Source organism: Ovis aries, chromosome 5 (genome assembly GCF_016772045.2).
Source record: "Ovis aries strain OAR_USU_Benz2616 breed Rambouillet chromosome 5, ARS-UI_Ramb_v3.0, whole genome shotgun sequence".
In the NCBI taxonomy this organism is placed as follows: domain Eukaryota; kingdom Metazoa; phylum Chordata; class Mammalia; order Artiodactyla; family Bovidae; genus Ovis; species Ovis aries.
The window spans coordinates 4,983,559-5,011,425 of record NC_056058.1 but is presented as its reverse complement, the minus strand read 5'-3'; the positions used below and the strand labels follow the sequence as shown (position 1 = coordinate 5,011,425).

Genomic DNA, 27,867 nt, shown 5'->3' with positions numbered 1-27,867 from the left:
CCACATGTACTTTTCTTTTCAATAAACTTTTTTACATTATTCTTCACGTTCTGCCTCCTCGATTGAATTCGTTCTTGGCTAGGCAGGAAAAGACTAGGGACTCTAGCCCTAATTGCTGTCTCCTGTGGTCCAGTGGCTAGAACTCCTGGTCTGGGAAACCAAGACCTTGCTTCCAGCTGCTGCTCACTGCTGCACCCACGTCCAAAATCAGTGTTACTCTGAGTTTGAGAAAGGTAAAACCATGACTGGCTAGAGAAAAGATTTAAGTCATATAGGTAAGAAACTATTTTCACAGCAATAAACAATGGCTATTAAGGATTTCTTAATTTTTTTAAGTAATGGATCTCTGGGACTTTTCTGGTGGTCCATTGGCCAAAACTCTGAGCTCTGAATGCAGGGGGCCCAGGTTTGATCCCCGGTCAGGGAAATAGATCTCACTTGCCCCAACTAAGACCTGATGCAGCTAACAAAATAAAATTGTTTAACAAATTTTTAAAAAGTAAAGGGTTCTTTCAAAAAAAAATTGGGGAACATTTCAAAAAGCAGGAGAGTTAACAAAAATTGAGGGACCAAAGACACCATCTGTTCATCTTCACATCAAGTAACAGTCATTCTACAGGAAAACCAAGACCCAAATTGGAATTTTCCTCATTGCGTACAGTATTCACGTATCACTTTGCAGTGCAGGATTTGCTAATATATCTCTGTATGTGAGTAGGCACTACGGATATATGAAAATACAAATATATAACAGTGAAACCGAAGTTTTCATTGTATCAAATAAAACCTTGTGTGTCATAAAGAATCTGCCTGCAGACTTCTGTGACCCACTCAACAGGGGCACAACTTCCAGCCAAGGTTAGAATCATTTTTTGTATGACTTCCTGACTCTGAGTCCCAGGAGACTAGGGAAGGTGACTATCTCATTCACCGCTGCCTTCCCAACACAAGCCCACAGTAGATCCTCAATATTTACTTGGGAATGTGAGCATCTAAGGTAGAAGGCAATGGCAACCCACTCCCGTACTCTTGCCTGGATGGAGGAGCCTGGTAGGCTGCAGTCTACGGGGTCTCGAAGAGTTGGATATGACTGAGCGACTTCACTTTCACTTCTCACTTTCATGCATTGGAGAAGGAAATGGCAACCCACTCCAGGGTTCTTGCCTGGAGAATCCCAGGGACGGGGGAGCCTGGTGGGCTGCCGTGTATGGGGTCGCACAGAGTCGGACACGACTGAAGCAACTTAGCAGCAAGCAGCACCAGCAGCAGTGAGCACTTAAGAGCTGTAGAATGTCAGAACAATAAAAGTAAAGAGCCCTTAGGTTTGGGAGACATGACCTCTAGCCTGGGAGGTGGCAGAAGTCACCTTGCAGAAGACTTAGCTTGTTCTGGAATGATTCACTTGACCTGCACCCCCTCAGTTATGTCAACAGATCTAAGAGTCTCCTTGTCCTCAGAAAGGTGTGACAAGTCTGGCTCTTTTTTTGAAATTTAAAAAATATATTATATATTAAAAAAAAAAAAAAACCTGGCTCTTTACCAGCAGAAGCTTAATTGGGTGTTGCCTTTGGCATCTCCACATCCCAACCAATACTGAACAATGATAAATGTTGATGCTGAGCCCGTTCTTGTTGGTGACAAATATCACATCAGGTGATATCAGGTTCCATTTCCCAGACATCATAGCCAAAGCGGAGACTGAAAAGAAACCAACAAAGCAAGTTGATGCGATGCAGGAAATAAAAAGAGGGCTGGGAGTGGGGCACCAACTACTTGGAGAGGTCCGAGGTCTTTCTCAGAAAGGGACATCTGAGCCAAGGCCTGAAGGAAGTGAGGGAGTAGTCCATGGGGACAGCTGAGGGCAGAGGGAACCGCACTGGCGAATTCCCTGAGGCAGGACTGTGCCTGGCAAATCGGAGAAAGGAGCCTGGTGTGGCTGGAGCTGAGAGAGAATAAAGAGGCGGCAGATGAGATGGGAAGGTGCGGTGAGTCCTGCAGGGCAGTGGGGAACCATCTGAGGCTGAAGAGCAAGGGAGATATACAATCCCACTTAGGTCCCAGCAATGTCACTGGTGTTGCTTTTTGAAGAATGGACTCTGTGGTCCTGCCTAAATCGTCCTGTCTAAATCCCCCAAATCCCCGCTATAGCTAGACCCCGTGTAATCATTTTCAGACCCCTACTGCTACCGTTTTTATAGATGAGGACACTGCAGAAAATCAAGTATAGGTGCCTACGACAAACTGCGCCCCGCCCCAAACCTAACTGCTGAATAAAAAGGGTAAGGTGTGTGCGGGGGTGGTGGAAAGCAATCCCAGAGGAAGGGTTCACTAGGAATGTTGAGTCCTTTGATTACATTTTGCTCGAATTCCATTCCTGGTCTGTAAGCCTGTTTCCTCGACCTGGACGGCGCAGCGTTTTAGGTTCTCTGTCCCTTTCTTCTGCTCCCTACCGCTTAAGCTTCGCAGTAGGGAGGCAGACGGGAGTAGGAGCAAGCACAAAGCGATGGCAAAGGGCCTAGGAGGCTTCCACAAGCGAAGCGCTTATACCGGCCACGCGGGGACCACGGATTCTGGCGCGCCCTGCCGGCCAAGCAACTCTGGACTGACGCCTCCAGGCCCTCGTGTGAAACCGAGGACGCCGTTTTTCTTCTGGGCAACGGCCATCTCGGTAAGGACAATGGTCCAGTTTGTAGTTTCTGCTCCCCTCTCCTGATTAGTTAGTATATGAAGTGAGCGGAAGAGACGAGGATTTATAATAGTCGCTTCTTGAAGACAAAAACAAAGAGCTAACGCCCTTGATTTGGATTGGAGATCAACGCAGCATTTCCCCTACCAAGATGGCGACGAAGCCCAGACGTAATCAGCACGCGCCGCCTGGGGGCGTCGATGCGCAAGCCCCGCGGTGACGTCACGGAGGTGCGACCGGGCCGGCGCCGGGGGAAGGAGGTAGGAGCGGCGGCAGCGCGGGCGGAGCCGGGGGGCGGGGTGCGGGTGAGCCCCGCGGGGTAGCAGGACCTGAGACCACCTCCCCGGGAGGGCTGGAGGTGGGGTTCTCAGAGACGAACGCACTTCCGACTCCCAGTCTCCCGGGTTCCCGCGGGGGCTATCCCCATTTCCCGGAGCGGACGACTGAGATCCAGCGGGACAGCGTCGTGTTCGAAGCTACTTAGTTCTGGTCGTGCTCCTGAGCAGCTTACAGGCTTGGGGGTGACAGAGCTGGGTACGGACGTCCCTGGCCTCATGCAGTAGGATCGGAGCTGGAGAGAGGGACGACGGGCTGGAGGAGCCTAGAAGGGGTAGCTGGAGGATTTCTTGGAGGAGGCGGTGTTGAGTTTCATGTTTTATTCTATCTTACTTTCACATCTAATCAACCACGTGGGTCTTGATTCCCTCCTAAGTGTACTCGCTGCTTTAGCCAAAACTACTTGAGCTTCCTACTTTACCCTCCTGCTTGAGCTTCGTGCTTCTCAGTCCTCCGTTCACCACCTCAGCAGCCCCAGAGGGCCCTGAGGTCCTTGGCACCTTCCCATTACCCTGGAATAGAAGTCCGCTCTACCCAGCCTGCCTACCCCCGACCACTGGGGGCTTGGGTCTCCCCACACCCTTAGGTTTTTCCTTTCATGTCTCCTTCAGGAAGCACTTTGACACCCCGTGGGTCAGAAGCTCCCTCCCGACTTCCCCGGCCACCTGCCTGCCCCATCACAGCTCTCATCTGGAATTAACACTCCTGTTGTCTGTATGCCACCCAGCCTGGGAATGCCATTTAGTCTGGAAGCCCATCAGCACTGCCTCTTTCCCCAGCATCCCACTCATAGTAGGTGCTGCAGTGGACGTTCGGTTCAGTTGCTCAGTCATGTCTGACTCTTTGCAGCCCGTGAACCACAGCAGGTCACGCCTCCCTGTCCATCCAGCAGTGCATGTTTACTGAATGACAAAGTGTGCGTGTGTTTATTAAACAGAGGAAAAGCTGTCTGTTTTCATCAGCTCTGGCTACTATAACAAAATACCACTGACTGGGTGGCTCAAACAGCAGAAATGTATTTGCTCACAGTTGTGGAGGCTAGGAAGTCTAAGATCAAGTTGTCAACCAGTCTGGTTCCTAGTGTGGGCTTCTTCCCGAATTGCAGATGGCCATCTTACTGTGTTCTCACAGGGTGAAGAGAGCAAATTCTGGTGTCTTTTTCTTCTTGAAGGGACACCATCTCTGTTAGATTAGGACTCCACTCTTATGACCTCATTTACCCGTTATCACCTCCTCAGATGTCCTGTCTCTGAATACAGTTACAGTGAGTGTTAGTCACAAAATCAACGTGTAAATTTTGGAGGGACATAACTATTTCAGTCTTGGCCTGAAGGAGGGGGTCAAAAAAGCCCTTTTCAGGTTTTGGGATGGAATCAGAGTCTTAAGCAACACGGGGAGGGGAGGGGATGCCCCATCTGAGTTGCTGTGAGTGGACAGGGTTTTCACAGGAGGAGGGGGATGGGCGTATCAGGTGAAGGCACAGCTAGAGAAGAGGCTCAGAGGCTGGGAGGAAAGTGAGTGGGAAGAGAAATGAGAAGCTGAGCTTGGACACAACACAGGGTGTGAAGTAAATACTGAGGGCACCCTGGAAATAAATGCTTGTTTATTCATTTGCTCAAAACATTTTTTGAGCTACCATTATACAGGACACTGATCAAGGCAGTCCCAGCCCTGCCCTTGCAGAGCTCTCAGCCTAGTGGGGAAGATGGTGGTTCAGTCATTCAGTCTTGCCTGACTGTTTTTGAGTCCCCATGGACTGGAGCAGGCTAGGCTCCTCTGTTCTTCACTATCCCCTGGAGTTTGCTCAAATTCATGGCCATTGAGTCAGTGATGATATCTAACCATCTCATCCTCTGCCACCCTCTTTTCCCCTTGCCTTCAGTGTCTCCCAGCATCAGGGTGTTTTCCAGTGAGTCAGTTCTTCGCATCAGGAGGCCACAGTATTGGAGCTTCAGCATCAGTCCTTCCAATGAATATTCAGGGTTGATTTCCTTTAGGATTGACTGGTTTGATTTTCTTCCTGTCCAAGGGACTCTCAAGAGTCTTCTCCAACACCACAGTTCGAAAGCATCGATTCTTTGGTGCTCAGCCTTCTTTACAGTCCAACTCTCACATCCATACATGACTGCTGGAAAAACCTTAGCTTTGACTGTATGGACCTTTGTCGGCAAAGTGATGTCTCTGATTTTTAATACACTATCTAGGTTTGTCATACCTTTTCTTCCAAGGAGCAAGCATCTTTTCATTTGTTCAATAATCCTGTAAATGAACATAAGATAGCAAGCCAAACAAGTACCTCAAGAGAAAGTTTGTCATCTGAGAGTCAAGGGGAGTTTCCAGAAGGGGTTCCTGAAGGTGGCAACACTTTGGAGTTGGGCCCCTGAAGTTTCAGTTGGAATTAACTGGGTAAAAAGAGGAACAAATCTGGAGGGCACAGCAAGTGCAAAGGCCCTGGGGTAGGAACCTGCATGGTAGGTTTGAAAAAAGGCAAGGCAGCTGGTGTGGCTGCTGCTGAGAGAGGGAGGGCGAAATGGGGGAGTTTCCTCAACTGAAACTGTGACCCCCACCGACTTCTTAGAGCTCTCCTGGGGAGTCCAGAAAGGTTTTCTGGTGGGTACATTGTAGATGCTCAGTAGTGAATGAGTTAGGGGGCTCAGGAGCAGGATGAGGATCAGGCTGGCATACTCAGCCCAGCCGTGGCAGGTCTTACATCCTGTGCATAGAGGGACTGTAAGCAACCCTACTTCTCAGATGAGGAAGCTGAGGCTCAAGGGGAGCATGTCAGCCACAACTGCAGAGCCAGGACTCAACCCAGAGTCTCCTGGGTCCGCTGATCTCGCCAACTTTGCCCTGCTCTTCCCCGTGGGACTCAGTCCCCCATCTCAGCCTGGTGGGGCTACCTCCCTGTGTCAGGGGCACCAGCGGCCTCAGAGACCCGATCTGCCTTGATGTTCCCTGAAGGGCCAGCTGGCAGCCTGGGGTGAGGCAAGGCTTAGGACCAAGTTGGGACTGAGGGGCTGGGCCTGAGTGGGAATCTGGGCCCCTCCACTAAGCCACGGGATGGCCTTGAGCATGTCACCCTCTCAAAGCCTCAGGTTCTTCCTCTGTAAAATGGAAGACAAGTACCTGGCCTTGCTGCTGGCAGGGGATGACATAATTTAGACTGCAACATCGGTCAGTCAGCGTTCCAGTTTTTGCCCAGCTCCATCTGACTCCAAACCTCTGGCTCCGCCCACAGCACCATCCTAATTTGCTCAGCATTTGACTGCCACCCTCAGCCCCTCGCCCACCCACATGACAGCATAAATCAGAACGTGTTCATAACCTGCTCAGAGCTGCCCAAAAGTTCTCTGGTGCCCAGAGAATAAAATATTCTTCCTTACCCCTAAGATCCTGATCTATCAGCCTCTCACCTTCCCTGTCGGAGAAGGCAATGGCACCCCACTCCAGTACTCTTGCCTGGAAAATCCCATGGGTGGAGGAGCCTGGAAGGCTGCAGTCCGAGGGGTCACTGAGGATCAGACACGACTGAGCAACTTCACTGTCACTTTTCACTTTCATGCCTGAAAGGAAGGAAAAGAAGGAAATGGCAACCCACTCCAGTGTTCTTGCCTGGAGAATCCCAGGGACGGGGAAACCTGGCGGGCTGCCGTCTATGGGGTCGCACAGAGTCGGACACGACTGAAGTGACTTAGCAGTAGCAGCAGCAGCACCTTCCCTGTCCCCTCCCCTCCGTCCCTCCCCCCCAGCACTCCCTGCCTCCTCCCTCCCAGTCTCTCTCTCCCCCTTCCCTTCTTCTCTCTCCTCGCCCACCTCCCCTCCCCATCTTTCCCTTCTCCTAACTCTTGACTCACCCACACTGGCCTCAGTGGCTTCCATGCTTTCTCTAGTGCGTGACTTTCCTGCCACAGGGTCTTTGCACATCCTGGGCCCTCGGTCCAGGAGTCTCAGCCCTTCATTCCCACAGGGCTGCTTCCAGTCCATCTTTCAGGTCTCAGCTTGGCCGTCACCTGCCAGGGTTGTGAGAATTCAGTAAGGTACTGTGTGTAAAGCATTGCAACTGCTGCAAGTGGGAGCTGATGTTAAGAGTTTCCAGAGGGGCTCAGAGGTAGATTTCCCCTCCTCCATAAGCCACACAGCTAGGAGGTTGGTGGGGGTGGGTCACCTGGTGGTCCTGAGTCAGGATGGACTCCACATTCTCTCCCCTTCTTTCTTGGTTGCTGGGCCTACTTCTCCAAGGTTCAGTAAGGGACTGAGCTGGAGATTCTCAGTGGGGAGAAAATGACTCAGGAATGAGGAACACCAGCCCATTTCCCAGATGAGGCAAATTGAGGCTTGGAGAGCTGAAGGCTTGTGCCATGACCTCACAGTGCTTGTGTCAGCATTCTGGAAGGAGGGTGCTCTTAATTTCTTGGTTTCCCTTCCTCACCTTTGGAGGTGAGACCCGAGGCTCAGTTCTGTGCAACGTGGCTAGGTACCTTGACTTCCCCATCTTCAAAAGGGAATAAGGACAGTCCCTGTGTTTAAGACTTTGTGTTGTGTGCCAGTGTGCTAAGTCGCTTCAGTCGTGTCCGACTCTTTGCGACCCAATGGACTATAGCCCTCCAGGCTCCTCTGTCCATGGGATTCTCCGGGCAAGAATACTGGAGTGGGTTGCCATGCCCTCCCCTAGGGAATCTTCCTGACCCAGGGATCGAACCCACATCTCCTGCATTGCAGGCAGATTCTTTATTCACTGAGCTGCCTAAGAAGCTGGTTTAAGGCTTTGGGAGCACTTGATGAAATTGGGCCATATAAAATGCTTAGTAGGGGGCCAGGTGTGGGGAAGGTGGCTCCTCCCGTTTGAGTGTATCGTGATCACCCCAGCTCCCTGCGCGGGGCTCACACAGAGCAGGCGCCCACACTGGACAGCAGCTTTACGGCTGTTAGAACTTCTCATGCCTATGTAAGCCTGGGCTGGGTCACTGGGCTCTGCTTAGCCAGGGGGGAACTGCTTACCCAGGGCGAGGGGCATTCAGCTGTGGGATCAGAGGAGTGAGGCCGCAGAGGTTGCAGGGTGGGAGGGTCCTCTCAGACTGGCCCACAGGGATCTACAGCAACATGACTTGTAAGAGCTGAAAAGTAGAAACCACCCACAGGTCCACCATCGTGGACAGATGGATAAACATAACGTGGTCCGTCCATATAGTGGAATATTATTCAGACATAAGCACTGGCATATGCTCAAACGTGGATGAACCTCGAAACCACGATGCTAAGCGAAAGAAGTGCGGAAGAGGCAAGTCCACAGAGGGCAGATGAGTGGTTTCTGGGGGAGGGGGGATGTGGAGTGGTGGCTGATGGGGTCAGGTCTCCTTTTGGGGATGGTGGAAATGTTCTGAAACTAAATAGAGGTGACGGTTTCACAGTGTTGTGAACCTGCTAAATACCACTGACTTGGGCACTTTGAGATGGTTCCTTGTGTATTATGTGAACTTCACCTCAGTTTTTTTGAAAGAGAGATTAGTGAGTCTGAAGCCCTGGTTTTATAGACGAAGCCACTGAGGCCCCAAGGGGGTCACGGCTGCACAGGTGTGAGTGTGAGGCTCTGGACGGTGGATGCCCTTGACTCACTGTTCCCTGCCCTCGTCTCACAGCCTGCTGAGGGATGCCCAAGAAGTTCCAGGGCGAGAACACCAAGTCGGCAGCGGCCCGGGCACGGAGGGCTGAGGCCAAGGCGGCAGCGGATGCCAAGAAACAGAAGGAGCTGGAAGATGCGTACTGGAAGGACGAGGACAAACACGTCATGAGGAAGGAGCAGCGCAAGGTGGGGGCCCGGGCGGAAGGCGGCGGGACGGACGTGGAGCGCGGCAGGGAGCGAGACTGGAGCAGAGGCAAGGGCTTGTGCAGGGTCCCGGAGGAGGCCGGGGTTTGGCACGTTTAGGGAATCACAAGCCCTCCATGGGTTAGTTTCTCTCCTTTATGTGATGCCAGGATTAGACAGGACTGGCAGTGCCTCACCCTTGAGCACGCAGAGGACGCCTGGCAGCAGCTGGAGACGGGTTTAGTTGTCACAGCGGGCATTCGGTGGGCCGAGCTACGGGAGGGTGCTCCACACCAGTGGTGCCGAGGCTGAGACACACTGATAGGTCCCGTTTCTGACCTGCTGACGCGGTTCTTCCAGGTGTTTATAAAATCACAAGAGGGCAGGGATGGTTGACTGTCCTCTGCTGGGCCCCAGTGCCTGGCACACAGTGGGTGCTTCATTGATGAAAGGTTCAGGGCTGATGCTGACTTGGTCCAGTAGGTGGCGCCAGAAACCATTCTAAGCCGCTTGTCCTCCTCGCCTGGGTGGGTCCCAGGATCCAGGACTAACAGGCTCTAGCTTTGCAGTGGTGACGCACTATCCGTGCGTGCGTGCCCAGTTCTGGGAGAGCCTGGGTGCTTTTGTGGCGTTTTCCCACTGTCTTTCTGTGTAGGGAAAGACGAGTCCTGCCTTGTTTTTAGCTGGAATTGAATATCACTGATTCCCTCCCCCCGCAATCACCCCGCCCCCATGCTACATTCTGAGTCCATGGACATCTTTCAATTTTCTTTTTCTTTTTTTTTGGGGGGGGTGTGTGGCTCACAGGATCTTAGTTGCCCTACCAACTCGTGCCTCCTGCAGTGGAAGTGCAGAGTCCCACTAAACTGCCAGGGGAGCCCCTGTCTTTTTTGACTGTCAACATTTTGACAACACAGGAAAGTTAAAACCCAAAAGAAAAACCAGCGTCTGCCAAGGATCTGTTATCTAGACAGAAAAGCCAGAGACCTTTCCACAGCCCCAGAGGCAGCAGCCCAGCCCAGCACAGGAGCCCTCCCCAGGCCTGCATCTTGGGCTTCCCATCCTCCAGGTGAGGAAACTGAGGCACAGACAAGGCAGGAAGCCCCAGGCACAGGGCTGTGAGTCTGCCTTCAGGTTTGCAGTGAGTGTCCTTGCCCCAGGGGTGTGGCCCAGGGAGCGTCTGCCTGCCCCATCACCTGTGTTGCACACCTGGAAGGACGCACAGGCGGAGACCAGAAAGGCAGTAGGGGCCAGACGGGCACTCAAGGCCACTTGACCTGTGGTTGTAGCAGAGGCCACCGAATGCGGACAGACCACAACTTAACCAAAACAGGCCACAGTTTGCCAGCCCCTGGTCTCTAGAACATTCCCAGGCCCCATGCCCCTCCCGGACAGTCCCCTCTCCTGTTTTTTTTTTTTTGCCACAGCAGCAAAAGTGCTGAATCCTAATAGTCCACTGGGGAACTCTCCCCCCTGAGTATTCTACATGGAGCCTCTGATGGTTCTTCTTCCCCACTGGCTGACTTTCTGGGTTCTGTTTATCCCTCTTCCTGCTGATGGGTGAGGGGGCCCACAGTCTACAGAGCACACCTGGTCCCTCTTTCTTACGTGACAGTTGCTTTAAAAAGATAGTTTCTATGAAAAGAAAATCCGTGTTTGTTCTAAAGCACTAAAAAAAGCAGCAACCCCCACTCCCCCCCCTCCCCGCCACCATGTGACACCAAAGGCTCTTCTCACCCAGTGCCATACCCTAAAGGCCATGTCCTCAGTTAAGGGGGATCTTGCAGCCAGATTTCTCCCTGCTGCCAGGCATCGGCCTCAAGCTGGGCCGTAATTCATCGCCCCGCCCGGAGGGTAGCATTTTGTCTCCATTTGTTCCATATTAAGCAACTCGGCGATAAGCACGTGACTCTCTGGGTTCCATCTCGATTATTTATGAGGCTCATTTTTGATGGCTCCGGAATATTCCACCAGTGGCCTCATCCTTCACCCATCACCAGATGCTGCCAATTGTTAATTGCCCTTTGTAAAAAACTGCAAGTGACTTTTCCAGAAAAATTCTGCTGAATGTCATAGAGTGTAAATGCTTATGTTTCCTCCTCAGTCCCATGTCCCAAGAGACTCCTGGCCACAGTCTGCATGCCCTTCCTGGGTTCTTGGAGCCTTCTGGAATTCATTCATTCATTTGTCCAGCACACTTTGACTTAAGCACATACTGTGTGCTGGGCCAGGGCCTGCCTCTGGGATAAGCCAGATGATCGAAAGACTGGAAACAGGGATTTGTGGGACACAGGAAAGAGCCATGCGGTAGAGCAGGTGGATAGGGAGCCAGGAGCTCAGGGGGAGCCAGAGTTAACCAGGAGAGGAGGCTGGCAGTGGCGCTGCAAGGGGGGAGAACAGCTAGTGCAAAGGCCCTAAGGCAGGGTTGTGTTGTGGACAGGGTACACATGGGCTGTACATATACCACGCAGCGGTTCAGGAGCCTCACGGGGACCAGTGGGGAAACTGAGACTCAGAGCTCAATGGCCCTACCCTAGGCACCTGACCACAGATGTGGGAGCCCAGCAGCTGTGTCCAAACAGCCTTGACCTTTAAACCTTCCTCCTTTCCTATCAGTCAGGCAGGCTGGAGGTCAGAGGCCCAGTACGTGTCCTCAGGAACGCCTCTTCTGGGGCCCTTAGTCCTGTCACAGGGGCCGCTCCAAGCACACAGACCATCTCCAAGGCACGGAGGGCGGACGGCAGAGTTGCAGGCAGTGGGTGGGCAGGCGAGGATGCCTGCAGCACAGCGCTCTGGGGGGGTGCTGGGTGGGCGGCAGGAGACTATCTCAAGCCTGAGGCCCCACCGTACTACAAATGAAGCAGAACCTCCTGCTGTCCCCAGAGCAGTGGAGGGCCAGCAGCCAAGGACAAGTACTGTAGGCCACACGTCTCCTCGACCAGCTGGCATCAGAACCTTCCTGGGGAGCCAGCGTGGGAGCAGCCCCAGCCTCTGTGACGCTCAGCTGGGAACACTTCAGCAGTGCCTCCCCAAGGTCTGCTGGCCCATAAAAGAACCACTGCCCCAGCTGGCAGATGGGTTCAGACCCTCGAGTGGCTCCTGTTGCCTTCGGAATCCAGTACAAACCCTTCCCCATGCCCTTGAGGCTCCCCGTGGTCCCTCCTCTGCCCTCCCCACCTCTTCTCCCTTCACACTTCCCCTCCCCACTCTTAACTTCTGGCTGTCCCCGTCATGCTAGGTGGTTCCTGCCTCAGGACCTTTGGACCTGCCATTCCTCCCACTAAGGACCCTCCTCTTCCCCAGCCTAGGCATCACTTTTTCTTCTAGAGCCATCCACCCCATTGCTTTGGCTAAGGTTCCCACAGACATGTAGGATGGGAGCCCCCAGGTAGGCCCATGGTGCTCCCGTGTCCCCTACGACCAGCATGGTGTCTAACACACAGCAGAGTCTCCATCACATGGGTTGGGATGCGAACTGGACCCCATGCCACTGGGGCAGGATCCATGCCTGACTCTCCATCCCTCAGGAGGAGAAGGAGAAGCGGCGCCTGGAGCAGCTGGAGCGCAAGAAGGAGACGCAGCGGCTGCTGGAGGAGGAAGACTCGAAGCTCAAGGGTGGCAAGGCCCCCCGGGCGGCCGCCTCCAGCAAGGTCACCCGCGCCCAGATTGAGGAGACTCTCCGCCGAGACCATCAGCACAAGGAAAGCCCTGACCCAGGTGGGGCCTGGGCCCACGCTGGAGCTGCCCTTTTACCTGAGAAACGAGCGGCAGTGGGCGCACTCCCTGGACTGAGTCCAGAGGGCCTCCTCCTCACGTCCAGAGAAGCTGTGTGGGCTCTGCAAGGGTGGGGTCTCGGCAGGTCTGGCTCTGAACACAGATGGTATAGGCACGCACGTGTGTAATTACTTACGCCGCACCCGACCCTAGCTTGTCCTCTCCCGGGTCCCCAAGGCTGATGTGATGCCCTGAGGCGAGGAGACAGCAGCGGCTTAGGAGGCGTCCCCTGAGTTGGTGGGCTCCAGGGCAGTAAGTCGGGGGCTAAGGGGCAGGACTGGCCCACCCCGATAGGTGGGACTTGGGGAGGGGGTCGCGTTTCCATCCAATCCTCTGCCTGCCTCCCTTTCTCCCCTACTTGGTCCCCTCCGTTCTCTCTCATCTCCCTGGAACTCAGCATCCCTGCTCATGTCTCTGTTCCCCTGCCGCTCCTGCCCGCAGCCGAGAAAGCCAAAAGCCACTTGGAGGTGCCGCTGGAGGAGAACGTGAACCGCCGCGTGCTGGAGGAGGGCAGCGTGGAGGCGCGCACCATCGAGGACGCCATCGCTGTGCTCAGGTACCCGGCAGAGCCTAGGCCTTGGGGGCGGGGCTTGAACCTCGGGTGGGGCTAGGCCCGGGGGCGGGGCAGCCCCCGCCCCAGCCCCCGCCCCAGCCCCCCTGACGCCTGCGTCTTCACCAGCGTGACGGAGGAGGCGGTGGACAGACACCCGGAGCGCCGCATGCGGGCGGCCTTCACTGCCTTTGAGGAGGCGCAGCTGCCGCGGCTTAAGCAAGAAAATCCCAATATGCGGCTGTCGCAGCTGAAGCAGATGCTCAAAAAGGAGTGGCTGCGCTCACCGGATAATCCCATGAACCAGCGGGCGGTGCCCTTCAACACCCCCAAGTGAGCCTGGAACTGGAGGAGCCGCCCGCGCAGGCGGCCAGGGTCGCCATCCCACACGCCATCCCGCTGGGTCAGCTCCAAGGGCTACAGAGATATCTGGGGCCATGGCGTGTGTCCTAGGGGCTCGGTGGCATCACTGGCCACATCTCCCGCTACAGGGCCCCTGCTGCAGTGACACCCCTGCCCTTCCTGCGCGCGCCAGAATCCTGGGGCCGAGTGCCTAATAAAGGTGGCCGGTGAGGCAGAGTGTGCACTTGAAGTCTACGTGGGTATGGGTCGATGCATGGGGGGGGGGGGGGTGGAGGAGAGGAGAGCTGGAACGAGGGGGCCCCCAAAGCGCTCCTGTCCTAGCAGGCTAGGTGAGATAGTGTAGAGCAGACAGTGTTCTGCTTCTGCCTGGGCCAGTGGTCCAGTGAGAGGCCTATACCATTATCTCTTGGAAGCTTTGCTGGGTTGCTGCAAAGGGGTAGCTCAGAGAGGTTGAGGCACTGGCTTCAGGTCACACAGTACTGCAGAGATAGAACCAGAGGAGAGTTGGAGGTGAGTTGTTGGCATCCTCAGATTCTGGTCCTGAATCAGCAGCCAGGTCACATACTGTGTTGAGGTCAGGAGATGTAGGCTGCTCTGCTGTTATTCCAACACGGGAGGCATCTGGGTCAAGTCCTGGGCAGGCTTTCTGGTGGAGGGTTTCTTTAGAGCAGGCGTTTGTGGGAAATGAGTCAGATTCCATTGCAGAGGCAGGGCACTGGGCAGGCAAGGCCCTGGAAGCTGGAGTGGGCAGGTGGATCTGGGTAGGAATGAGTGTCCAGTTGGAGGCGGAAGGGCTGGGTGAGAGCTCAACTTGGTTTTGGCTTCCTAAGGCTTAGTTGACCTCAGGGAGCCAGTGGAGAGGAAGGACAGCTGGGAGATGGGCCCAAGTGTGTGGGGCGGGGCCCGAGTGTGTGGGGCAGGGTCCAGGCATTTACTATGTCGTTAGTATGGGCTTCCACCCAAGTGACTTCCTCTCTGCACCATTGGCCCCCATCCCCTCACCCTCCGCCACCCTCCAGCTCCAGCCCCATCATCTGCTTGTTCTCAGCTTCTCCAGCACAGCAGGCTTGTTACCCCTCATGGCCTACATGCATAGTTCTTCCTGCCAAGAATGCTTCATCTCCCAGACATCAGGTCTCAGATGCAGATCTTTATAGATGGCTCCATCTGTACCGGGTCATGGCTGAGCCAAAGGGAGCCGGGCTCTGCCCGGAAGTAGAGGGGTAAAAGGCTTCATGAGGGGAGGGCCTTGAAGTATGGGACTTCTCCACACTGACAAGGGGCAGAAAAGGCTGAAGAAACCACATGTGCAAAGGCCTGGAGGTCACAACTCCTACAGAGTTGTTATTGGTTAGTCAGTTAGTCATGTTTGACTCTTGCAACCCCCTGTGCTGTAACCCACCAGTCTTCTCTGTCCATGGGATTTCTCAGGCAAGAATACTGGAGTATCTTCCTGACCCAAGGATCGAACCTAGGTCTGCCTGCATTGGTAGGCGAGTTCTTTACCAACTGAGCCACAAGGGAAGTCCCTGTGATACCCATTTCCAGAGGGGAAAATTGAGACACAGGGCTTCCTAGTTCAACGGGGCCAGGGGTGGGGTGCCTTTAATGATCGAGTACAGCTGAAGTGCAGTATAGCAGGAGCCTGAAACAATAGCAGCTGACATAAAAACTAACCAACATACCTATTGAGCACTGGCTTAGTTTGGGGATTTCCTCAGGAGCCAACTCTTGAGGCAGGACTAGAGGCATGTGAGGGGTCCAGGAAGGACCTCAGGAAGATCCCACGGGGTTTGAGGGCAGGAGCTGTTCAGGGAGCAGAGTCTGGAGAGGAGCACTGAGGGTGGGGGGTGTTGGGGACTGGACCAGCTGTGAGAAACATCCTCTGGATGCTGGACCCTGGCCTAGCACATGATAAGGTTGCCGGGAGAAATATCAATAACCTCAGTTACGCAGGTGACACCCCCCTTATGGCAGAGAGCCAAGAGGAACTTTAGTTCCTCTTGATGAAAGTGAAAAAGAGTGAAAAACCTGGCTTAAAACTCAGCATTCAAAAAACGAAGATCATGGCATCCGACCCCATCACTTCATGGCAAATAGATGGGGATACAATGGAAACAGTGAGAAACTGCAGCCATGAAATTAAAAGACGCTTACTCCTTGGGAAAAACGCTATGACAAACCTAGACAGCATATTAAAAAGCAAGATATTACTTTGCCTACAAAGGTCTGTATGGTCAAAGCTATGGTTTTTCCAATAGTCACGTGTGGATGTGAGATTTGGAACATAACAAAGCCTGAGCACCGAAAAACTGATGGTTTTGAACTGTGGTGTTGGAGAAGACTCTTGAGAGTCCCTTGGACAGCAGGGAGATCAAACCAGTTCATCCTAAAGGAAATAAATCCGGAATAGTCATTAGAAGGACTGTTGCTGAAGCTGAAGCTCCAATACTTTGGCCACATGATGCAAAGAGCTGACTCATTGGAAAAGACTCTGATGCTGGGAAAGATTGAAGGCAGGAAGAGAAGGGGACAAGAGAGGATGAGATGGTTGGATGGCATCACCAACTCAATGGACACGAGTTTGAGCAAGGTCTGGGAGATGGTGATGGACAGGGAAGCCTGGCGTGCTTTAGTCCATTGGGTTGCAGAGTCAGACAACCATTTGTTGCGACTGAACAACAAATGTCATTTCACTGAGCCCTGGGGACAGCCCCCTGTTACACTGATCCTCTTTCTAGATGGAAAAAGAAAGGCGCCTGCCTGTGTCACATACTCAGAAAGCACTCAGTCAGCAGTGTGGAGGTGGGGCCCAGAATTAGGGCTCGAAGGTATCAACTGAGTAACAGAGAAGCTCAGATGGCTCCCCACAAAGGGAGGCCTCTGCCTCTTTACCTCTGGGGGCCTTAGATCAAGGCCTTAATGGGTCTGAGCCTGGTTCCTCCTATATAAAATAGGACTGAAAACAGTATCTAAGCCTGGGCCACCTCGAGAATCTAGGAGATGGTGCCTAGGAAGGGCAGATCCTGAAGAAGGCTTGGCAAAGGAGCCTCCTGCATGGCCAGGTTTGGGGTATTTGTTGTGGCCAGGAATTAGGGAAAGTCTGGAACCAGTGATGAGTAATCGGAGGGAAGAAGCAAGCCGAGCCTATAGGGCCTTGGATGCCAAGGGTGGGATGAATGGGGCTTTACCCCAGGGCGAAGGAGAGCCATAGTGATGTGTGAGCAGAGTAGAAAAAGTACCAGAGCTGTGCGTGGCAAGCTCTGCTGGGGACTTGTAGGCGAATGGCTCAGGACAGGAGCTAGGAGGACTGCCTTCATTCCGCAGACACAAAGACGGCGGTAACAAAGACTGTTTCAAACAAACTTCTATCTTCTGGTCCCACCCCCGCGGAATCCCGGGCTCGCGCATGCGCGCAGGCCACAGGGAATCCCCGGCTTCGCCGCAGTGCGCGGGAGGGGGCGTGAGACCGGAGTTCCGCGCGCTCCCAGCCCGCTCCACGCGTTGCCAGGACGACTGGGCGGGGCCGCGGGGACGCCGGACACTCACTGCGCCTGCGCGGGGGTTGTCACTACAGCGCCAGGGCTTTCCCGTAGCGCTCGAGTCGGGGAGGGAAAAGCCGCGCACGGCGCGCATGCGTCGACCCCTGCCCGACCCCCGCCCTGTGGGCCAGGGAATCCTCACCTGCCGCACTGCGCACTGGGGGCGGGGCGGGGAAACCGGCTCAAACTGGAGTGGGGTTTGCTGAGGCGTGGGCGGGGGAGGGAGCGAGCGTGGGGGCTTCCCCAGGTTCCCGCTCTCCCCGTCGCCTTGGCAACCCGGCGCGCTGGCCGCAGTGCGGGGGCGGCGGCAGCCTCGGGGAAACCGGGTGTTTCTGCGCCTGCGTGGGGCTCCGCGCCTGCGGCCGGGGTTCCCCTTCGTGCGCCTGGGGGGGATCGATGCGGGGGGCGGTGTGTGGGGATGGTTGGAGAAGGTGGGTGCCAGGGAAGAGAATGATCGCGGAGAGAGGGGCTGGGGAACGGGGGAGAATGGTGGTGGAAAGAGGAGGCGGAGTGGGTGCCTGAGAAGGTAGGGGGGCACGGGAAAGGGTAGAGGTGGTGGGGAGAGGGGTACTGGATGAGGTCGGAGGAGGGATTAATGAGGAAGATAGTAGAGGAAAGGGAACAACGGAGGAGAAGGGAGGAGGAACAGGGGGAGCAGCTAAAGGACATGGTCAGTATGAGGGGAACAAAGAGAAGCTTATGAAGGGAACACGGTAGGGTATAGGGGTGGCTACGGGGAGGGGACGAACACCTTCAAGGCACCACCCCAGCCGCCAACCTGCAAACCCCAGGTTTGCTGAGCCAGGAAATCTGGATCTAAGATTTCCAGATTTAGAAGAAGAAAAGGTACAGGACACACCAGTTGAACTTGACTTTCAGTTAAGCAATGGAATAATTTTTATTCTAAGTGTGGCCCATTCCGTGCACTGGTTTTACTAGCAGCTCTAATTTTGGTCGGACCACTTCCTCCTCCTCCCGGCCAATCCCATCCCCTGCCTGTCCCTTGAGCCTTTCTGAAAGCCCCTGGGACCTCTCAGATAGATGATTCCTTTGTTTCTTATCTCTCTGGTGCCCCACAGGCCTGCACACTGGTGCCCTCCCCTGCCATCTCCCATCCTGGCTTCGAACACCACCCTGAGGTGGAGTCCTAGCCAAGCAATACAATGAGCAAAGGCATGGCACCTCCACCGCCTTCTCTCTTTGTCTCTCTGGGTGGCTGTCTCTGTCTCTCTCAACTCCTAAAGCCCCTCCAAACTCTCTGCCATGGGCCTGATCCTGCTGAGATGATTTAATGTCTGCCTATCCCAGCTGCCATCACCTCCTTCTCCTGGAACCTCTAGGGCTCCTTACTCTCAAGCCTGAGACCCAGGACCCTCCTACACCAGGCTTCCCCTCAATCTCTGGGCACATAAGCATATAGTAGATACGTAGAAAATTTTTGCAGGGTAATTTTATGGAGGCAAGTCCTGGGGGTAGTATTTGATTCTTCAACACAGCTTCATTTTTCGTACCTTAGAGGCACACACACCCTGTCTGAGCTTTTGTACCCTCCAACAAAGTAATTTGCCTTTTATCCTCCTCCTTGGTTTTGAAAACAAGTAAGATGATAAAACATTATAGGAAAGCTAATAACAGAAAAGGTCAGTACCTGGCCCTAGGCTGCCCCTCGATGCCTCCCCCAATCCCCACTTCTCATCTTTGCCCTTCATATCTGTTTGCCATCCGAACACTCAGTTGTACCTCCTGCCTGGCTTCTGCCCAACAGGCCAAAAACTCGGTCTCATGGATCACTTTTCCCAGAGGCATGTTATTCTGGAAACCAGCAGTCCTCAGAAGGGAAACATTTGAGCCCTGACTATGTTTATAGTTTCAGTGTCCTAGGCAATACCCCTGCAGAATCAGATCCTGGATCTTTTGTGCCATGTCCTAGGGGTGCTTCCTGGGGGTGGGTCACTGGGCAGAGGATGATGCCATCCCTTTATTTGGAGCTGGGTAACTTCTGGGGTGGTCTTAGGTCAGAGTTGCACCTCTCCTCTCATCAGCCAGGCCCAGGTGGCACTGGGCCCCCCATTTTCCCCTTCCCCATTTCTGGGGAAGCCAAAGGTGAGTAAGTGACGACCGCTTCCACTAGGGATTGAGGACAGCAAACTAGGCTGATGTGCCCAGATAAGGAAGGCCTCTAGGCAGGAGGTGACATTGGACCGGGCTTCTGAAAGACAATAGGGGGTGAGGAGAGCTGGGAAAGGGTGATCCTGGCAGAAGGGGCAGCAGATGCAAAGGCCCCGAGGCTGGACAGGGTGGCAGCTGAAAAGCTGGGGTGAGACCAGACCACGTGGGCCTTGCAAGAGGGGAAGAACAAGGATCATCCTTTTGGTTCAGGGAGGAGGTGGCCGGTAATGTGGGGCAGGATGTGACCAGTCACATGGTTGACGATGGAATTATGTGGCTGCATCAGAGAAGGGACAGTGGGATGACACTGGGGATACATGAGCTGCGGGACTGAGGGGGCGTTCCGGGGCTTCTCCAGGGCAATGGTGGGGTTCAGGGGCGGGGGACACCCCAAATGATGCGTGTCCTGTCACCAGTTCTGGACTCTCACAGGGGCCTCAGCATCCTCCCACGCGCTGGAAGTCACCCCTGAGAAGTGCAGGGTGAGGCCCCTCCTCTGTGGAGTTCCCGCGGTTCCCGCAGCCCTCCCTCTCTCTGCCCACACAATGCAGACCCCGGAGGCCCCCCGCCGCTTTGTTCTCTTTCCCTCCACACATGGGCACGGTCACGCTGGCGGCTCCCTCTGAGCGCGGCTTACACACACATAATGGGAAGGGGGAAGAAAGCGTTCCCAGTCGCCTCCCCCTCCCCATTCGCCTCCGCGAGTCGCCTCCCCCAGCCCCTCCCGCACCGCGGGATCCCCGCCTCGGGACCCCTCCCGAGAGCACAGTACCTTTCACGAGACGCTCCCGGCCCGGAGAGGGGGAGGGGGGGGGTTGGAGAGGGAGGGCTATTTTTAGAATGAATGGAAGAAAAGGGGGGGGGGGACAGCGAAAAAAGGGATGTAGGCTCGTAGAAACCTTCTGGCTCCCGAGAGGAAATTCCCCACACCCCAGGCCCAGGTGGAAGGTGGGTGGGGGGTTCAGAGACGGGGCGGGCGGAGCTGCGGGGGCAGCGGGCGAAGACAGTGGTCTTTGGGAGGGCGCCACGCTTCCTGGAGGTAAGGGGAAAGTTGCAGGAGACCAGCAAAACGTAGCCGGCAGCCCTACAGATTCCCGAGAGCTGGAGGGACCCCAGAGGTGGGCACTGTCCAGTCCAGACCCTCCGGGAAACAAGACTCGGAGAGGGGCTTGCGTAGAGCCAAGGTCATCAGAGGACTGAGCCCTAGACTCAGTACCCCATCCTCTAGTGACCCAGACCTCGGTAGCCGCATTGTTCTCATTTGGCAGTGACCTTCACAAACCCTGCCATCCAGGCCTCTTCCTTTCACGTTCAGCGGGGTCCCGGCATCCTGCATTTAAGAGGGCTGGTTTCAGGGTATCACGACGCAACAGTAATACGGAGAAGTTTACTGTGGTTAGTTTTCTGGACATCCCGGGTCTCCCCTCCCTCGCTGGGACCTTCCAGCCCGGGCAGCATCACCAGCTGCCCCAAACCCCCGATTCCCCCTGGAGCCCCCGGGTCCCACTCAAGGTTCGTGGAGGGGGGGGGCGCTTAATAGCCTTCCTCTGTCGCCCTGGCCTCGGCTTCTTCCCCCGATCCCGGGAGCGGTCCCCGGGGATTGGGAGGGCGGGGACAGCTGTCTTCTGTGCTGCTGGGTCGCTGGACCCAGGCCAGGGGCTCCCCCCGCCCCGGGTCTCAGTTTCCCCACCTAAAAAATGAGCGCCGCGGGCCAGCGGCGGCAGAGGGTCCTCTCGGCTCTTGGAACCTGGTCGGAGATTTGCTGGCACGCCCCTGCGGGGAGGGGGCTTGCGCGAGACGGGGATTCCCGCCCCCCGCTTCTAGAGCAGCGTGGCGGGGGAGGGGGGCGCGCGGTGGCAGCCGCCGGTTGCCTCTCCCTCGGCGCGGTCTGCGCCCCCTCCCCGGGCGGCGGGGCGGGGCCCGGAACGGCGGGGAGGGGGTCAGCTCTGCGGCGGCGCGCACACTCCCTCCCGGCTCACACGCCCTTGCCCGGCCGGGCACTTGTCTTCGCGCTCGGGCCAGGCGCTGGGGCTCCAGCTGCCGCGGCCGACTCCGGCCGGTGAGTAGGCAGTAGAGGGGTGGGTTACAGGGTGGAGGTCTCCGCGGCGCTCGCCGTCTCCTCGGTGGGAGTCTCGGTCAGGGTTTGCCCGACTCGGAGAATTCAAAGCAGGAGCTGCGGAAGGGAAGGAAACCCCCTTCCATCCCTCTCGCCACTCAATACCAAGCCCCGAGTCAGCTCCAGGGCCCCCGACCCTGGAGAAGGGGGCTTCCGCTCCCGGAATTTGGGATGCGGAGACATCCTCCCACGGAGGTGAGGGTGGAGACATGCGGACCCTCCTGCGCGGCCCTCAGTGTGCTGGGGAGGGGGAGGACTGGTCCCAGTGCCCCCTCCCCACTTCCTCCCCCTCCCCCTGGTCTTCCTCTCCCAGTCTGTGGCAGGGATTCCCCTGGCCGGCCTTGCGGCGGAGTAGAAGGAAACCCCCACCTGCCAGCCTACTGTGCGTTTGAGCGCCTGCTTTTTGGAGCTCGAGACTCTTCTCTCTTCTTCTCTGACCCCCACCCCCACGGACAGAGAGAGAGGCCCAGAGAGGGTTAGCACTTAGCCAAGGTCACGCAGCTGGGCAGGAGCGGAGCGGGGGTTTATGGCTCACTAACCTCAGAAGCCAGCGGGTGGTGTCAGCTCTGGGGTCCTCCACTCCCTGCGTTTAACCACAGGTGTGAGGGCCTCCCTAGGGGCCTTGGAAAGGGAGGAGGGTTTCTGTGATTCTCGCCAATCTCTCTGCCCTGCCAGAGGCCCCATGGGACTGAATGGAGAACCCCCCCACCTCCCCACCCTACACCCCCGACCTGGCTCCTTCCTTTTGGCTTCCAGGTCTTTCATGCCTCCTAGCCCCACTCCCCAAGCCAGCCCAAGACCTGGGAGGAAACCCCTGGGGGTGGGGGGAATTCCAGATGGGCAAGCCAAGCATTGTGAGCCTATAGGATAATTTCCACTCTGATCACTCACCCGCTATTGATCTTCTACAATTCTCTGCCCTCCGAAGGGCCAGGGTCAACTTCAAAAGGTCCCCTGGCTAGAACAGGCAGCACCAGAGCCACGAGCCTGGCCGTGAGCCCCCACCCCAGACCTCTGGCGAAAGAAAGGGCGGCTGTGATGTTCACGGCTGGCTGAGTTTTCCCTTCAGTCCTGTTCTGAGGTCTCCCCCAACCCTGCGGCACCGTGGGACCATCATGTGTCCCCTTCTGCCCTCTCCTCCAGGGCGCGAGGAGGCTACTGTGCTCACATGGGGCTTCTGGAGACAGCGAACTCCGTGAGGGAGCCTCAGTCCCCAGGGCAGCTGCAGACCTGGGAGAATTAAGGGGCAGCCAAGAATAGAGCTGGTCAAGCTGGGGATTCCTTGACTCCTTTATCCTCACAGGCGCCCATGTCAGCCTCACCCACCCAGCTCTTCCTGTGGTGAAGGAATTGGTGGGGGTGCAGTGGGGGGGGGCACGGGAGAGGAAGATAGGGACCCGCACAAGGAAAGGGTGTCAGGGGAAGGAGGGGGCCTCCAGGGAGAGGGGGTCTAGTGTGGGGGGTGTATCTACAGCGGTTCAAAGAAGGGTCCGCAGAGGGAAACAGGCCCCCACCTGGACAGACAGCGCCACTCCTGATCACAGGTTTCCCTGAAGGTTTTCCTTACACGGTAAAACTCAGCTTGTCAGAGCACAGATCTGTTCTAGAGACCATTGCAGTCTGGGGGCCTCCTGGGACCCTGGCTCCACCCCACAACCCATGTCTGGTCCTTATAGGGCGGGGAGGGGGGCGGGGAGAAAAGTGGCCACAGCCCTCTGCCAGCCAAGTGGTAGCCCAGTGGGACTAAAGCAGACAGCTCCTTTCATCGTGTCTCATCAGGAAGACCCCTGCACTCCAGGGTGAGTGGATCGCAAACTCAGGTCACCTTTGGGAGTAGGGGGGTCGGTCAGGGGTTGGATAGAAAAAATGATGACTTCAAAGTGCCAACCTTTGAAATAATACTACTAATATGATGATAATAATAATTATTGTCATGACTGTGTGTTCTGGAGTCCTCTCTGGAGAGTCAGTGTCCACTTTCTCAGGTCACTGGTGGGGGGAACCTGCTCAGAGAGGCTGAGTGATCCACCTGCAGCCACACAGCCAGAAGGAGGGAGTTGAACTGAGTTGGAGTAGCTCTAAGACCCCCGTAGTTTCCACCACCCAGATCCTGTGACCTCACTCCCTAGAGACAACCCTCAGGGAGCAGCTCTTCTGATCCGTTTTTCTCCTGTGAATATTGACTGACATTCTGGGCTTGGCAGTGAGCTGCCTGTATGGAAGGGACCAGGTGCCAGTGTCGAATGTGTGGGGTCATTCGTCAGTCAACAAAGACTAAGCAGTTATGGTATGCCAGGCCCAGGGCTGGGCACTGGGAACACAGTGAGGAAACTAAAACAGAGATGTGTTAGAGAATGACTGAGGGGTAGGAGAGGCTTCTGCAGTTGGGCCTCTCCAGGGAGCTGACCATGAGCTGAGCCACAAGAGAGGAGGTGTAGCCAATCAGGCAAGAGCTAGGAAAGCAGCATACCAGGCAGAGGGAACAGGACGTGCAAAGGTCCTGAGGCAGAAACGAGCTTGGCATGTTTGAGGAACAGTGAGGAGACTGGCGTGGCTGGAACAGAATAAGCAAGCGAGAGAGAGGAGGAGGAGAGTGGGGGTTTCTGCAGGCAGGGGCTGTGGCGAAGGAGTGGACTGAAGAACAGTGGGGAGCTGTGGACGGTGTGTGAGCTGGGGAGAGATATATTATGATTTATGATTTTCAAAAGCCCCTGTGGCTGCCGTGGAGAACAAGGACTACTGGGGCAGGAGTGGAAGTGATAGAAGGCCAGAAGGGAGGCCAAAAGGGCATCTGAGTAGTCAGTTCGGCTGGTACCAGGTTGGGGCTGCAGGGATGCAGAAAAGTGGGCAGATTCTGGACTGAACTGGGCATGGAGGATTAACTCTTTGGGGCCAATTTTCTGCCTGATGCTGAGGGGCCACGGGGAGGGAAGGAGGGATTCATTGTGCCTGGGGAAACTCTAGGAAGGCATCCTGGAGGAAGTGTGCTTGCTCTTTGAGCTGGTCTTTTTTTTTTTTTTTAATTTATTTGTCTGTGCCAGGTCTTAGTTGCGGCACTTGGGATTGTGTTGTTCTCTGTTGTGGCATGTAAACTCGTAGCATGTGGGATCTAGTTCCCTGACCAGAGATCAGACTCGGGCCGCCTGCAGTAGGATTGAGGACTCTTAGCCCCTGCACCACCAGGGAAGTCCCTGTTGTTGTTCAGTCGCTTGGTCATGTCTGACTCTTTGCAACCCAGTGGACTGCAGCATGCCAGGCTTGCCTGTCCTTCGCTGTCTCCTGGAGTTTGCTCAAACTCATGTCCATTAAGTCGACGATGCCATCCAACGAGCTCATCCCCTGTTGCCCCTTCTCCTCCTGCCCTCAGTCTTTCCCAGCGCTGGACTACCAGGGGAATCCCTGAGTTGGGTCTTGAAGGGAGTTTACCAATGGCCAGCTGGAGCCATGCTGGGCAGCTAATCATACAGATGCTGTGAGGGCCACATGGACCCGCTGAGCACTCAGAATTAGCAGCAGCATTATCATATTTTAGCAAGCAAAGATCCCTTCTGGGACCTGGCAGAGACTAGCCTGGAGCCCAAGAGGCCAGGAAGGAGCTTTTGAAATGGTCCAGATCAGGACTTCCCTGGTCATCCAGTGGTTAAGACTCCAAGCTTCCACTGCAAGGACACAGGTTTGCGCCATGGTTGAGAACTAAGATCCTGCATGCTGAGAGGTGTGCTCCCCCCCCGCAAAAAAAAAGGCCAGGTCATGATCAGGCCAATAGCAATGGGGAACATCCAGGCAGCCATCACAGTGTTTGTGGCACATTTAATTGGGATTAGCTCCCTGACCCTTCCCGTTGCCCTTGGAGGGTCCTCATTGCCCTGTTCAGGAAACTGAGGCTCAGAGAGGGACGGCCCCTTGTCCATGACCACGGCAAGAGTTTTTGGGGGCAGCCGTAACAAATGTCTACAACCATGGTTGGCTTAAAACAACAGAAATGTATTCTGTCGCATTTTGGAGGCCAGAGGTCTGAAATCCAGGCATGGTAGGGCCACATTCCCTCTGGAGGCTCCCGGAGAGGTCTCTTCCAGCCTCTGGTGGCTCCAGATATTCCATCGATTGTGGCTGTCTCACTCCAGTCTCTGTCTTCACGTAGCCTTCTGCCCTGTGTGCATGTCTGTATTTTCACGTGGTCTTATAAGAACACCAGTCTTATAGGTGCCCTCCAGATTGGCGCCCACCCTAATGCAGTATGTGAAAGTGAAAAGTGTAGTCGCTCAGTCGTGTCCAATTCTTTGCAACCCCATGGACTAATGTAGCCCACCAGGCTCCTCTGTTCATGGAATTCTCCAGGCAAGAATACTGTAGTGGGTAGCCATTCCCCTTTCCAGGAGGATCTTCCCGACCCAGGAATTGAACCCTGGGCTCCCCCATTGCGGCCAGATTCTTTATTGTCTGAGCCAATAAAATTAAGACCTCAATGTGATCAAAAAAGGTCCCGTTCTGACGTCCTGGATGAGCTAGAATTAGGGGGAGGGATACTGTTCAAATCAGAAGAGCCACACAGCGGGGCACCATACTTCAGAATCAAGCCTTGTGCCGAGGCAGGGGCTGTAGGAATGGGAACAGAGGGGTGGGCTGGAATTCAGAAGTGATCATGGACTGGTCTGTCAGATGTGGGGGACTCTGGGGAGGAAGAGTTAGTCTGGAGCCTTCGAGCCCTTGGAGCCTGAGAGTGGCAAGGGCGGGAGGGCAAGCTAGAGTCTGGAGCAAGGATGCAGCTACCAGCTGAATGAGCAAGACAGCCCCAGGGCAGGTCCCCTGGTGGATATGGAGGGTCTCCCTGCTGCTCATGGGAACTCTGTGCTAGTAACAGAGCCTTCTCTGCCTTCGAGCCACCCCCAGGCTTCCATCTCCTCCTCCAGAGTAGGGACCAAGGGCTCCTCAGTGGGCTGCCCGTGGTAAGTAACAGAGAGGCCAGGCACAGTCCCTTCCCACCCCTCCCTGGCCTCATTTCCCCTGTGAGCCATCTGCAAGCACCAGTTGTATTTATTGATTGATTCAATATCTTATCTTGCCCACTGGCCTGAAACCCTGCGTTTGGGGGATTTGAGGTGTCTTCATCATCCCAGTAGCCCTGAAGACAGGAGGTGCTCGGTAAATGCTGATAGAATTAATGAAGCTTCTGGGGGGGGGGTGTCCCTGAATACTGAAAAACCCAGGAACAAACCCTCTGGAATGCCTTCCCCCCAGTCCCCACGGTTGCCAGGACACTAGGGGGCTAAACCCTTCATGACTTCCGCTCTGCTCAGAGTCCTGCACACAGCCCCGAGAGTGGGACCCCTGCTTGCCTCTGTGACACCCCCCCCCGACTTGCTCCTTCACTCTAGCCCCACCAGTCTCCCTTCTCTTCCCCCATCACATCCTTCTCAGTGGTCTCACCTCAATGCCTTTGCCCTTGCAGTGCCTTCCTCTGGGTGTACCCTTCTCCAGCTTTTCTAGGGCTGGCTTCTTGGCCCGCCTTCAAATGTTCCTTCTTCCAAGAGGCCACCCCGGAACACCCTAGTTAAAGGCTCCCACCTCCGTTCTCGTGTTCTCAGCTTCACTGGATTCTTTTCCAATGCCTTTTTTTTTTTTTTTTTTGAAGCTATTTTTCTTTTTTTTAAGTTAATTTATTTGGCTGTGCTGGGTCTTAGGTGTGGCACATGGGATCTTCAGTCTTCATTGCAGCATGCGGAATGTTTAGTTGGGGCATGCAGGGTCTTTTAGTTGTGCCATGTGAATCTAGTTCCCTGACCAGGGATCAAACCCTGGTCCCCTGCACTGGGAGCTTGAAGTCTTAACCACTGGACCACCAGGGAAGTCCCTCCCATGCTTTTGTGTGGAAGCCTTACTTGCCCTTTACTAGTAAAGGTTGCTCTCTTCCTCGAGATCAGCTCCAAGAGGGGAAGATTTATACCTGTCTCAGACTCTGCATCCGCTGCGCCACACTTGGAGAAGAAACTCGGTGGATGTGTGAATTAATGAGTGAATGTGTGGATAAATGAATGAATGAGAGAGTGAGTGAATACCTTCCCCACTCTGCCATTCCCACACTCACAGGGGAGTCAGGGTCCCGCCTCCTTTGAGGCAGTCATTGGTTAGACCCAGTATGGGTCTGAGACTTCTGTGAATTTGCAGCTTGGGGGCAGGATGGAAAGGTGGCCAGTCTGTCCCAGCTCAGGCCATTGCCTCTGCCTCTGGGTGCTTCAGTTCCTGTGAGGTTCTCCCAGGTCGCCTGCACCCAGACCCACAGCCACTGCCCTGAACTTGTGGTCCACCCCTCAGGGCCCTGGGAGAGGGGCTTCTTGTTTAGCCTCTATCCCCCTTACCAGTCTGTAGGTCATTTCCTGGGGCCTGAGTCCTGAGGGTCTCCCAGCTGAAGTTCATGTGCATGCTCTCTGAGTCCCTACCAGCTAACTGTGGGCTGCAGAGAAGCTCTGGAATGGAAACTCAGGTATATCCCACTCAGTGTGTGCTAAGTTGCTTCAGTTGTGTCGGACT

General features: G+C 55.2%; 2 protein-coding genes across 3 annotated transcripts in view; both read left to right on the top strand.

Moving 5' to 3' along the window:
* The first annotated feature begins 2,912 nt into the window (after positions 1-2,912).
* Positions 2,913-13,735, top strand: CCDC124 (coiled-coil domain containing 124). Of its 2 annotated transcripts, none has more exons than XM_027969434.2 (5): positions 2,913-2,946; positions 8,659-8,828; positions 12,353-12,542; positions 13,041-13,155; positions 13,279-13,735. In XM_027969434.2, the coding sequence occupies exons 2-5, from the start codon at positions 8,670-8,672 to the stop codon at positions 13,484-13,486; spliced, it is 672 nt and encodes a 223-aa protein (XP_027825235.1). In that variant the 5' UTR covers positions 2,913-2,946; positions 8,659-8,669; the 3' UTR covers positions 13,487-13,735. The 2 variants fall into 2 exon arrangements, with proteins under 2 accessions (XP_027825235.1, XP_042105586.1); XM_042249652.1 differs by having other exon boundaries at positions 2,913-3,814.
* Positions 13,736-21,222: 7,487 nt separating this feature from the next.
* KCNN1 (potassium calcium-activated channel subfamily N member 1) overlaps positions 21,223-27,867 on the top strand; it is a 37,540-nt gene continuing 30,895 nt past the window's right edge. The window contains exon 1 of the mRNA XM_027969432.3: positions 21,223-21,282. The gene's annotated coding sequence lies outside the window, so the exon portion shown is untranslated. The remainder of the gene's footprint in view (positions 21,283-27,867) is intronic.

Bases quoted from the DNA above. Each gene is read 5' to 3' on its own strand.
- CCDC124 (XM_027969434.2), top strand. From the start codon at position 8,670: ATGCCCAAGAAGTTCCAGGGCGAGAACACCAAGTCGGCAGCGGCCCGG. The intron at 8,829-12,352 runs GTGGGGGCCCGG...TCCATCCCTCAG, and splicing joins TGAGGAAGGAGCAGCGCAAG to GAGGAGAAGGAGAAGCGGCG. The intron at 12,543-13,040 runs GTGGGGCCTGGG...TCCTGCCCGCAG, and splicing joins CAAGGAAAGCCCTGACCCAG to CCGAGAAAGCCAAAAGCCAC.